Source organism: Phocoena phocoena, chromosome 12 (genome assembly GCF_963924675.1).
Source record: "Phocoena phocoena chromosome 12, mPhoPho1.1, whole genome shotgun sequence".
Taxonomy (NCBI): Eukaryota; Metazoa; Chordata; class Mammalia; order Artiodactyla; family Phocoenidae; genus Phocoena; species Phocoena phocoena.
The window spans coordinates 89,772,398-89,786,098 of NC_089230.1; the positions used below are offsets into that span (position 1 = coordinate 89,772,398).

At 38.1% G+C, this 13,701-nt stretch overlaps 1 protein-coding gene across 1 annotated transcript in view; it reads left to right on the forward strand.

Annotated features, from left to right (window-relative positions):
• Positions 1–13,701, forward strand: part of EYS (eyes shut homolog) — a 1,660,061-nt gene that overhangs the window by 1,511,253 nt on the left and 135,107 nt on the right. The window contains 1 exon segment of the mRNA XM_065888819.1: positions 787–959. Coding sequence (XP_065744891.1) covers positions 787–959 — 173 coding nt within the window.

The window sequence follows — 13,701 nt, forward strand, 5'->3', positions numbered from 1 at the left end:
CTGCACTAATCACTGTGATTGACACCAAGAGGTGGTCTGCCCCTCCCAATCAGGGGGCTGAGATTCTTGAGGGCTGGGAGTCTGGAAGTGAAAACTAAAACTACTGTTACTTTAAAAGGGGAATAGATGCAGGGAAGGCAGAAACCACAGATTTAAGTCACTGTCCCCTCTGGAGAGTGTTTCCCCAGCAGCTGAGAGGAGTATTTTTCCTGAGCTTTTCTTTCACAGGTGACTCTGGGCCTGGGGCCACCAAGCCAAAGTCTAAGCTGGAGAGCTGTGTAGTCATTACAGCTCCCCATTGTGCTTTGCTTTCTTAATTAACAGAAGGGTGGCTCTTGGAGGACTTGTCCTCTGTGGAGAAGGTTAGCCCCAGCTTGAAATTCTCCTCTGAGCTTGGAGCCTAAAATGGGTTTTTCTAGTAGACATTTGAAGCACTTTATTGAGACAACACCACACCTATTTAATGAAGCCCTGAAAAGGCACCTTAGGTGAAATAAAAGATGAGTTAAATAAAAAATAAAAATAGACTGCTTAAAATAGAATGCATGGCTTTGAACAATCTAAAAAGCCATTAATCTTCTTTCAATGTAAAGTACACAGCTACAAATACTCATAAGTTTAAAATCACAGAAAGAGAAAGAGAGAAGAAAAAACTCCACTTACTAGACAAGACACAATTGTTCATTTTATTTGTGTGTGTATGTGGGTGTGTGTGTGTGTGTGTGTGTGTGTAAAAGATCATTTTTTGTTTTCTGATTGGTTTTATAATGGCTTTTCCCTTCTCAGTGATAGTGAAACTTGGTTTTGTGACTGTCCAAGGCTGTACTCGGGCAAGCAGTGCCAGTTTGCAACTTGTGAAAGCAACCCATGTAGAAATGGTGCCACCTGTGTTCCTAAATCCGGGACGGATATTGTCTGCCTCTGTCCGTATGGAAGGTCTGGTCTCCTCTGCATTGAAGGTAAGAGCTTTTCATTATTGGGCATGAGCACAGGTAGAAGCGGGTGAAGAGGAGAGAAAGTCACTCAGAGAAATCAAGGACAGTACCTGACTGAACAAATCCGTCAAATTCTTTCCTTGGTTCTTTTCAAGTCAGTCAAGACAAGGCCCATTAATGAGATGGATCACTAAGCACGTATTTCTCATACCCACTGAGTAATTATAAAGGCGGTAATAAGTTTTCCCTGAGGTTAGACTACGGAAAATCTCTGTATTATAAAATCTCCACAGCATTCTAATACTTAAAGAGTAGCAGGGAAAATCAGAAAAATACATAAAATCAAATTATTTTACATCATTTTGGCAAACTGAGGATATAATATTAACAAATCTATGTATTGTAGACAAGTTGTTTTTATTTAAAGATAACAAAACGCATGACATGGTTATTATATCCCAAGAAACTAAATCAGAAATACAAGCCATGTTTCTCTCTTTAGGAAAATCCAGTATGTAGAAACCCTTTATTACAAAAATGTACAAGAAGCTACAATATAAGATAAGAAGCAAATTGCCTAAGAATATAACATTTGCTTTGATATACAGAAATAAATTCTGTAAATATTTTCAGAAAGAATTAAAAGTATTTGGTATTAATGTTGAATCAACTCAGGATGACTTATTTCATCTTTATTTTCACCATAAAGATAAAAAAAATGTTTACCCCTTTGACACTAGTGATATTCGTTGCCAGATTTTAGACTAAGGCTCCCAAAGTGAGCACAGACCCTACATCCTGGGAAACACACACAATGACACTAACACATCCAGACTGTGCTGACTCATCAAAAAGCTGGGGCCGCACACCTGTTGGTACAGGCGTGAAAATTGAAACTAGAATAAAGAAGAATCCGTGACCAAAAAGTATTGACGGTTTTGATACGTACGTCTTTAAAGGGAACTAAGGAAACAGACCTGATGCATAGCTGAGAGAGGGGCCCCGCTGTGCGCATGGCAGGACCACGTTAGACGCGAGCTTTATCTCTGCAATGAGCATCATAGACAGACGAAACAGAAGTCTTGCCCTTCCCTATAAAAAACTCATGCTTCTTAGACATAATCATTCCATTTAGTTAAAAGCTATTGGAAAATATAATTGATGGCAATAAATTTGATTACTCAAGGATAAATCATCAATTTCGCTTCCTGCTTAAAAATGACTGACCATATGAAATAAGAAATGAAGATTTACAAGAATATCTTCATGTATTTACCAAAAAATTCTTATTTATTCCCCTCTCTTAGTCTCATTAGGGTTCCAAAGATGCAAAGGTTTATGAAAGATTGAGACAGAAAAGATCACACCAAGTTTATTAGGCTCTTTGCCTCGGTGTCAGTAAGAAGAAATTTCTGCATGCTCCCATCCAGAGGAATGTCTCAAAATAATTAGCCTATCCATTAATGTTTCTACAAATGTGCCCCATCCATTTGAGAATTCTGCCCTTATAGAACTTACCTTCTGACTGAGAAGATAAAAAGAAAATAGAAATGGCTCGAGACACAATATAAATGTTATGAAGAGAATTATGAGGGAAACGAGGATGAAGAGAGTGGCTGGGGAGGGTTGCCAATCTCACCACAAGAATGACTCCAGGAGAGGGGAGGTCAGTGCTGAGGCCTAAAGAATAAGGAGGAAAAACAAGTCTCCAGGCAGAAGGTTCAGAAAATGGAAAAGCCTAAAGAGAGAGCATGAGCCTTTTGAAGAATGAGAGGCGCTTCCACGGCTGAGGCATAAGAAGCAAGGCTTAGACTCTGTTTCTGGAGTACTTAGGAAGCCATGGCCGGAGGGTTTCAAACAGGCACATGGTTTATATGTATTTGCTTAAACCATTTTGATTTTAGAGATTGATTTTAGAAGGCTTCTGTTTCTGATCCTGACAAAAGATAATTTTGTCTAAGACAAGGGTGATGGCAGTAGAGAATGAAATAAGTGAACTTGAGATCGGTTCTGGGGACACAACTGGAAACTTAATGGAAAGGTAAGTGTGAGAAGGGCTGAGTCAAGAACAATGGCTGGATTTCTGTTTGTTGGTTCGTTTGAACTGCAGGTAGATGGTGGCACCCAAATCATTGCTTGGATGATTCAGGTACCAACCTGACCTCCAGGGAGTTGTCCAGAACATGCTGAATATACGTTTACTCATTAGAGAAAAGCATAGAGCAAACCAATTGAGCATGGTTCTTGCCCAGTTACAACTACACATGAGAACAGGCACAGAAAAAACTGAGACTCTCTTTCTTATCTTGGCCTTTTTGTTAATACCAGAGGATTAAAAACTCAGCTTGTTTTATCAGCAATTGTGTTTGCTACATATCACTTTTCTTTCAAATTATAGCCATGTCTGCCATGCTAATGTATTCTTTGGGGGATAATAGAAAATATAATTATGACATTTCCTACCTTGTTGATGTTTCACTGGGGAATTCGTTCCTGGTCTATCACAACAGTGCTGTTGGAGATGAACACTGGAAATGGAAAGCTCCAGCTGCCTTATTCATAAAGCGCTTGGCTCTCCTCAGCCACACTTCCTGTGGCCTGTTCCTACCAGGAAAAACCTCTTCTTGTTTTCTTAACCACATGTCTTTCTAAAGACAAAGGGGAGATGCTTTCTCTTGTCTCTTGCCCTCTTGTGTCCCCTCTATAAATATTTCTTAATTTACCTTCTCCTCCCAACCTAGATCACTCATTGGCCACAGGTTTTGAAGAAAGCAGCACCAACCTGATTGCAAGCCCAGGCCCTGCAGTCGGTGTGCTGGGTTCAAATCCCCATTCTCTGCTGACTAGTCAGCAGAGTGATCTCAGGCAAGTCCCTGGGTCTCTCAGAACTTCCACTTCAGTGAATATAATAATAGAACCTACCTTAGAAATCCAGTGAGAATTAAGTGAGATCATTCATGTAGAGTGCCTAACACGTTACTGATCATATAGAAAATGCTTTTGGAATAAAATAATGCCATTTGCAGCAACATGGATAGACCTAGAGATTATCATACTAAGTGAAGTAAGTCAGAGAAAGACAAATACTACTTATATGTGAAATCTAAAATATGACACAGACGAACTTATCTACAAAACAGAAACAGACTCACAGACATAGAGAACAGACTTCTGGTTGCCTGGGGGTGGGGTGGGGGAGGGAAGGACTGGGCATTGAGGGTTAGCAGATGCAAACTCTTATATTGAGGATGGATAGACAACAGAGTCCTACTGTAGAGCACAGGGCACTATATCCAATACCCTATGATAAACCATAATGGAAAAGAATGTATTATGTATATATCTGAATCACTTTGCTGTACAGCAGAAATGAACACAACATTGTAAATCAGCTATACTTCAATTTTAAAAATGCTTTTGTTTTTTAAGGGTATCAAGCCAAGGTTCTCACATGCGCAGTAAACTGCCACGTCTTAATGTGGGAGAGGAGGCTGGATCTCCATCCCAGCTAAAAAGGACACTCTCTAGGGTGTCAAAGGAAATCAAAATTAATTTCCTTTTAAGAATTTTTCTAAGTTGGTGACACTCTTCACAGCGCCTGGAGGCAAGCCAGGGTATCACAAAATCAGGGAGGAAAGTGGCACCCCAGTGACAGATATTCAGCAGGCTGTTTAAGGACATGATACCTCTGTAAAGCAGCTTAAAGTCAGGCTGGCATTTTGTGATGGCATACTTGAAACAAGTGTAATTTTATGTCATGTAAGCTCGTGACTCTTGACAGCATCTACTCTGATAAGATCCAGCTTTTTCTCTCCAACTCAACAGCTGCTTGATTGCCCTGCTGTTCACATGACCTCAGTATCCTTCCTTTCCCACCATGTTTAAATCCTGTGTTTTCTAGCTCCTGGTTACAAAGATGTGTTGAAAAGATCAAGCCCAATCCCAGAGGGGAGTAAGGAGATAGTAGATTGTGGCCACACAAAAAAGCACTCAGGAAAGTGATTGCACTTGCTCTGGGTTGAAGGCAACCCTTGAGAAGTCTGCATTTTCTCTTCCTTAAGAACTGAGGGAATTACCTTTCCTTTTGTTCAGTGGGAAGGTGCATATCTCCTGCCTTTCACTTTTTTTTCTATCTGTTAAGAAAAAAAAATTAGATTGACACATATAAAAAGGCAGCAATTAAAATAAGTACATGTTTCAACATACACCGAAATGCTTGTGACAAGTAGCCTTGATGGACGCTTGCCAACGAATCCACTGGCGCATGGATTAGCACCTTTCTTCTGTTTATGCAAGAGGCAATTCCAGCAGAGCAAAGTCACAGCTATTGTTCCAATAATTATTACAAGTACTTTGTGTCTATAAGCAATGAGTCTTTAAAAATATATACAAAAGTATCCAGGAAATATTTTCTGGTGAATGTCTTTCACGGGGTTTATATGTATCTATAATTAATGCTATAATCTTTCTCTAAAGGCATTATGCTTCCTACCAATGATTGGTGTTGGATTTAATTATCTATATGTACACACACACACATACACAAATACATTCACACACACATGCACACACCCATCGATTAAAAACAATGAGATAAAAAGGTATTTTGGGGATTTCCTTGGTGGTGCAGTGGTTAAGAATCTGCCTGCTAATGAAGGTGGGACACGGGTTGGATCCCTGGTCTGGGAAGATCCCACATGCAGTGGAGCAACTAAGCCTGTGTGCCACAACTACTGAGCCTGCGCTCTAGAGCCACGAGCCACAACTACTGAGCCCTCCTACCACAACTACTGAAGCCCGCATGCCTAGAATCCGTGCTCTGCAAGGAGAGAAGCCACCGCAATGAGAAGCCCACGCACCGCAATGAAGAGTAGCCCCCACTCGCCACAACTAGAGAAAGCCCACGTGCAGCAATGAAGACCCAACGGAGCCATAAACAAACAAACAAACAAATAAATAAATAAAATTTATTTTTAAAATTAAATGGTATTTTGACTTGGGGTATTATACCAGTTCTGGCAGAGTCTGCTAGTTGTTTAACCAATATATTCTCTCCTTTTTTGTTAATACAGCCCCGATTTTATTAGGAGCAGTAATGTACCCAGCTGAAATGCCTCAGCCTCCCTTAAAGCTGAGTGCAGCCATGGGACTAAATTATGAACAATCAGATGTAAGCCAAAGTATTTCCGAACCTCTGGAAAAACTGCTTAAGAGTGGAATGACCCCTAGCCCTCCTTTCTTAAACCTGGAATGTGGATGAGATGATTCAAATTCCAAAAATCATCATGGATCACAAGGCAACCGTGAAAATGGAAGATATATGCTAGGATAGTGAAGCTAAAACATGAAATAAGCCTAAATCCCTGGTAACTATAAAACTATCACACCAGCCAGGGATTGCCCACCATCAGACTTTTGTTCATGAGGGAGAAATAATCTATTTGGCTTATGCCTCTGTTATTTTGCTATGTGGTATTTACTATATGTAGTTAAACCTAATCCTTACTAATACAAACAGTGTCAAAATTTCCCCAAACTTTATAACCTGATATGTTTTCTCAAATATTTCTGATTTTGTTCATAAGTTCTTAGACTCCTTTTCAAAGAGAGAAAAAGTAGAGGATTTCTTTTGTTGTCTTATTTCATACTATAAGTTTTAATAAATTATAAGTTTATAAAATATATTTTCAGCCCATTATTTTCAAATAATGTATGGACATTATTTCAATATTATAAAAGAAATATCCCAAGGTAAGCAGCAAAATGAAAAACTCTGTTTTTCCAAATTAGACAAATAATTTAGAAAGCAAATTTTAGGTCTTACTTATGAAACATTACCCTTCTCTTAAAACTACCCCCATGAGACAATTTCTAACAATCACACTAAATAAAAAATCAAATTCATTTGTAGATTTTCACATTTCAAATTCTAATGAGGCATGCATCTGTTATTGTCTGCTTTTAAGCAGAGAACAAAGACTATTCATCGAACTCTTCCTAATTTTTTGCCTCCAGAATTCTGTCAGTAAAGAGCTAAACTCTAACAGCCAATTGTCCCTTCTGCTCATTCCAGGGCTTTGTCATTGTCTAGCAACCTCCCAGAACTCTCCCTCCCAACACTAGCACTTTCTGTTTGTTAAAAATGTCTTTAAAATGGATCGACTATGAACAGAGGCAGAATTGTCTCTCCTAAATGTATTTATGGCAAACTGACTTCGTCAACCGTGTGTGGAAACGTAACCTCTGCAGTTTGTCCTGAGCTCACCAGAGAATTTGACTTTGCAGGTCTGTCAGTCCAGGCCTTCCCACAAAGAGTTGATTTTTTTGTATAAAATGAATACTGTCAGATCCCACCACACCCATCAGGTTATGCAGTCGGGTTAAGAGCTGTGCAGCTGTGATGCCCCTGCCAGCGACAAGCAACAGAGAGCATGAACACGTTTGTTGTACATTTAAAAGCTCTTCACAGAAAGGGACAATTGATTAGAGTCTGAGTAGATTTATGGTGCATCAGAAACTGCAAAGTCAACATTTTGTAAAGAGGCAATGAAATGTATTGATTATTAAGAATGAAATAAATAGGGAGGGAGGTGCCACTGTGTTATATAAATTGCCCACCACTCTATACACTGGCAGCAGCTATACAGTTCAGGGTTTGTGTTTGTTTGTATTCACAGATGTGTTCATGTTTTGTCTTTTCTAATATTTTGTCATCCCATGACTTTGAGCTTGTAAATGGCTTCCTGTGTTCCTTAGGATGAGGTAAGAACTGCTTAAAATCATGTACAAACCTGACCGGACAGACCCCCACTTATCCCCAATGCCCCCCTCCAATTCACACTATTTTGTGATTCTCTTGTTTTTTAATTTTTTTATTGAAGTATAGTTGATTTGCAATGTTGTGTCAATCTCTGCCTGTACAGCAAAGTGACTCAATTATACACCTATATGCATTCTTTTTTTAGATTCTTTTCCATTATGGTTTATCGCAGGATATTGAGTATAGTTCTGTGTGCTATACATTAGGACCTTGTTGTTTATCCATTCTAAATGCAATAGTTTGCATCTACCAACCCCAAACTCCCATTCCATCCCTCTCCCTCTCCTCCACCTCTTTGGCAACCACAAGTCTGTTCTCTATGTCTACAAGTCTGTTTCTGTTTTGTAGATAAGTTCATTTGTGCCATATTTTAGATTCCATGTAGAAGTGATTTCATATGATATTTGTCTTTCTCTTTCTGACTAACTTCACTTAGTATGATAATCTCTAGTTGCATCCATGTTGCTGCAAATGGCATTATTCCATTCTTTTTTATGGCTGAGTAGTATTACATTGTACATATGTACCACATCTTCTTTATCCGTTCATCTATTGGTGGACATTTATGTTGTTCCCATGTTTTGGCTGTTGTGAACATTGCCATGAACATAGGGGTGCATGTATCTTTTTGAATTATAGATTTGTCTGGGTATATTCCCAGGAGTGGGATTGCTAGATCTTATGGTAATTCTATTTTTAGTTTTTTAAGGAACCTCCATACTGTTCTCCATAGTGGCTGTATCAATTTACATTCCCACCAACAGTGCAAGAGGGTTCCCTTTTCTCCACACCCTCTCCAGCATTTGTTATTTTTAGACTTTTTAATTATGGCCATACTGACAGGTGTGAATTGGTACCTCTTCGTACTTTTCATTTGCATTTCTCTAATAATTAGTGATGTTGAGCATCTTTTCATGTGCCTACTGTTCATCTCTATGTCTTCTTTGGAGAAATTTCTACTAAAGTCTTCTGCCCATTTTTCAATTGGGTTGTGTTGTTGTTGTTGTTGTTGCTGAGTTGTATAAGCTGTTTGTATATTTTAGAGATTAAGCCCTTGTCTGTCACATCATTTGCAAATATTTTCTCCCATTCCATAGGTTGTTATTTTGCTTTTTTTTAAAATGATTTTCTTTGCTGTGCAAAAGCTTGTAGGTCCCTTTTGTTTTTATTTTTATTGCCTTGGGAGACTGACCTAAGAAAACATTGGTACGATTTATGTCAGAGAATGTTTTGCCTATGTTCTTTTCTAAGAGTTTTATGGTGTCATATCTTATGTTTAAGTCTTTAAGCCATTTTGAGTTTATTTTTGTGCATGATGTGAGGGTGTGTTCTAACTTCATTGATTTACATGCAACTGTCCAACTTTCCCAGCAGCACTTGCTGAGGAGACTGTCTTTTTCCTATTTTATATTCTTGCCTCCTTTGTTGAAGATTAATTGACCTTAGGTGTGTGGGTTTATTTCTGAGCTCTCTATTCTGTTCCATTGATCCTTATGCCTGTTTTTGTACCAATACCACACTGTTTTGATTACTATAGCTTTGTAGTGTTGTCTGAAGTCTGGGAGAGTTATGCCTCTTGCTTTGTTTTTTTTTTCCCCCTTAGGATTGCTCTAGCAATTCTGGGTCTTTTATGGTTCCATATAATTTTTTGGATTATTTGTTCTAAGTCTGTGTAAAATGTCATGGGTAATTTGATAGAGATTGCACTGACTCTGTAGATTACCTTGGGTAGAATAGTCATTTTGACAATATTGATTCTGCCAATTCAAGAGCATGGGATATCTTTCCATTTATTTGAATCCTTTTTATTTCCTTTATTAATGTTTTATAGTTCTCAGCATACAAGTCTTTCACTGCCTTGGTTAGTTTTATTCCTAAGTGTTTAATTTTTGGTGCAATTTTAAAAGGTATTGTTTTTTTACATTCCTTTTCTGATATTTCATTGTTAGTGTAAAGGAATGCAACTGATTTCTGAATGTTAATCTTGTGCCCTGCCACTTTGCTGAATTCATTTGTTAGATCTAGTAGTTTTTGTGTGGAGTCCTTAGGATTTTTTATATATAGTATCATGTCAGCTGCATATAGTGACTATTTTACCTCTTCTTTTCCAATTTGGATAACTTTTATTTCTCTTTCTTATCTGATTGCTGTGGCTAGTACTTCCAATACTACATTGAAGAGAAGTGGTGAGAGTGGACATCTTTGTCTTGTTCCAGACTTTAATGGGAAGGCTTTCAGCTTTTCACCACTGAGTATTATGTTGGCTGTTGGTTTATTATTAATGGCTTTTATTATGTTGATATATGTTCCCTCTATTCCCACTTTGGTAAGAGTTTTTATCATGAATGGATGTTGAATTTTGTCAAATGCTTTTTCTGAATCTATCAAGATGACCATGTGGTTTTTGACATTTCTTTTGTTAATGTGGTATATTACATTGATTGATTTGCATTTGTTGAACCATCCCTGTGAACCTGGGATAAATCCTACTTGGTTGTGGTGTATGATCTTTTTTATGTATTTTTGGATTCAGTTTGCTAATATTTTGTTGAGAATTTTTGCATCTATATTCATCGAAGATATTGGCCTGTAATTTTCTTTTCTTTCTTTTTTTTTTTTTTTTGTGGTATGTGGGCCTCTCACTGCTGTGGCTTCTCCCACTGCAGAGCACAGGTTCTGGACGCACAGGCCCAGTGGCCGTGGCTCATGGGCCCAGCATCTCCGCAGCATATGGGATCCTCCCAGACCAGGGCACGAACCCATGTCCCCTGCAGCAGCAGGCAGACTCTCAACCACTGTGCCACTAGGGAAGCTCCTGTACTTTTCTTTTTTGTTGGTGTCTTTACCTGGTTCTTGGTATCAGGGTGATGGAGGCTTCATAGAATGTCTTTGGGAGTGTTCCCTCCTCTTCAATCTTTTTGTTGTTTGAGAAAAAATGGTATAAGTTCTTCTTTGTATGTTTCATAGAATTCACCTGTGAAGCCATCTGGTCCAGGACTTTTGTTTGCAGGAAGTTTTTTTATTACAGTTTCTATTCAATATTTCACTTCTAGTGATCAGTCTGTTCAAATTATCTATTTCTTCTTGATTCAATTTTGGTGGGCTGTATGTTTCTGGAAAGTTGTCCATTTCTTCTAGTTTGTCAAATTTGTTGGCATCTAGTCTTTCTGTTTCTCTTTTAAATGCCAGCCACACACTGCACCGTCCCTTCCTCAGACTGTGCACTCTGTGAAGGTAGACATCACCTTTCCTGGGCCATCACTACGGTGGTGAAGGGGCCAAAGGTGCCTGCATGTGGCAGGATCTCAAATTCTTGCTGAATTGCAAATGATTTGAAAGTTCTTCAGAATATTCATCTAAGCTGTTACCCTGAGCCTTCTACTAAACCTATTACTTAGAGGGAAGTCAATAAGTGTCTGTCAAATTGAAAAGGTAAACTAGTAAAATAATCAAAGAATGAAGAGTCTAATATGGAACTTTCCAAAAGTGTGTTCCACAGAACACTAGGGCAACAGGAGTGGGTTGAAATGAACTCACATCTGTTGGGTGCTTGCTGTATGCCAGGCCCTCAGCTAAACACTTACTTTACATCTTCCTACACGACCCACATAATAACCCAGGGAGACAGGTCATTATTCATCATGCACATAAGGAAACTGAGGCTCAAAGAATTTAAATAACTAGTCAAAAGTGATATAGTTTGTGAGTGGTGGGTAGATCTGGAACCAGAGCTCTCTGACTTCAGCCTTTCTTTAAAACATTGTGTAGTTTTATAATGTCCCCTTTTGGGAACTCACAGTGTGTAGTCACACAACAAAGACTCTGAGAAGTTGTACAGTAACACAGCACTCTTCTTTCTCACAGAACAAGCCTTTCACAGAATACACTGGAGTAGTTCCCAAAGTGGTATATGCACACTCCAGTGCGGTATTAGAAGAAAATATTACTCCCCTTTTTTAATGTCAGTCTTTTAATTTGTGTTTTTTATGCTTTATGATGTCCATGTTATATTAATATATGTATATAATTTAAATAAATAATATATATGAGCCATGATCACAGAAGTTTAGAGACCACCGATTTAGCACTTCCCTTTCAAACATGGCCTGAAATTTTTATTCATTCCACTGACTTCATGAAACCAACTTGGAGAAGCTGATTTCAAATTACCCTTGAAATGCTTGGGATACATAATATATAAAATGTATTATACGATTCCATTTGGTTGATATTGTTAGAGGAAACAATGGAGTAGCATATTCGAAAGCTGCTTATTCTTGTTCTTAAAGTCCTTTAAAACAACCCACTCCCCCCAGTACAATTAAGTTACTTAAATTTGCATCCTCTAAGCTCATGCTTCCTGAGCTGTGGAAAAGATAGTAGGAAGACCCTGGGTGCAGGGCAGAGTGACTGCATCCTCAGCTGATACCAACAGCAACCTCACTGTGGAAAGTCAAGGGCATTCTATGGAAATGTGTCCCTCTGGGAAGGCTTTCCCCAGCATAAATATCCAGGTAAGACCCCTTAGGCCTAAACTGAACAGAATAAGTTTAAGTGGAAGCCATTCTTCCTTCTCTGAATCACAATTCAATAAAAATCCGAAGTGCTTAAAATTCTATTATGCGTTTATCACTCAGCATTCTGTTTTGTTACAACTTTCCTCAGTGAGTCAATGACTTGATCCTTGCTTTCTTCTTGGTCCTTTTACCAAATGATGACCCTTCAATACTTTAAGTTTCCAAAGAAATACTCAACTTTAATAAAGTTATAGTTCATATACTTGATAAGATCAACTAAACCTGAAAAGATTGATACCTTCAGATAGATGATTTTCCAACTCAGATAAATAAACAGTTTCTTAGAGGAAAACATTAATCCAACAAGGTAGTGTTTTTGAAAGTGTAGCAATTACTGTAGGCTTGATTAATCAAAATAATTAAACCAGTAATTCCAGTAAACTCATGACCTACATCTGGGATTAAATGACTTGGCCAATGGAGTCTGGGATTCCTATCATTACACATTTGTAAGACAATTATTAAATTGGGGAATAATGAGAAAAAATAGAGAGGGAGAAAGAGAGAATATTTCTGAAACTTAATTACAGCTTGTAGCCAAATCCCGACATCATATGTACCTATGTTGCATTAAGGTTATTCAATGTATCTGACATCTGCTTGCTCTCCACAATTATGAGAGTTCTATATACCTTCCCTTGCCTTATCCTACCCCTACTCTTGAGAAATTAAGGACAAATCCAAAGGTAAGGATAAGCAGAGTTAAATGATCCCAATTTGGCTGTGATGATGTTGTCATAAACCCTGAATCTAAATGTGAACTGCAAATGGGAATTATAAACACTCGATATCAAAAGCATGGTTCACGTCTCAAAATGTATGAATTACTTAATATGAACAATGGTTCCTGAAAGGCTATTTGAGTCCTTATTTTCCTAAGGAGAGCATGATGTAAGGATTACTAAGAACTGGGCTTCCTATTCATTTCTGACATTAAAAATCTGAAGAGCAAACAAGAATAATTTACAAAAGCTCATCTATTTATGTATTTTAACTTCTTTTTTCCTATGGGCTAAACAATAAACAAATAAAGGTATATTTTTGATTTCTTTTTTCTACTGATGGCATCTTGGTCCTGAGTAAGGGATTTGCTGGGAGTGAATTAACTCTTTCCTGCCTCTGACTTTGGTCATTAGAGCATAACTGGTGTGTCCATGGCTTGTAAAGTTCTTTGAAAGTCAGCATTTATTGCCCATTTCGATTTGCATCCATAACTTAACACCTGGCACGGAACAGCCAATCTTTTCCAGAAGTCTATATATTGTATGACTTAGTCCCTCAAATGACATTTTGTAATTTGCTTTGCCATTCTAAAAGGGCCAAAGGTATTTTTGAATCTCATCTTTTTTGTTCTTGTGTATTAAATCAA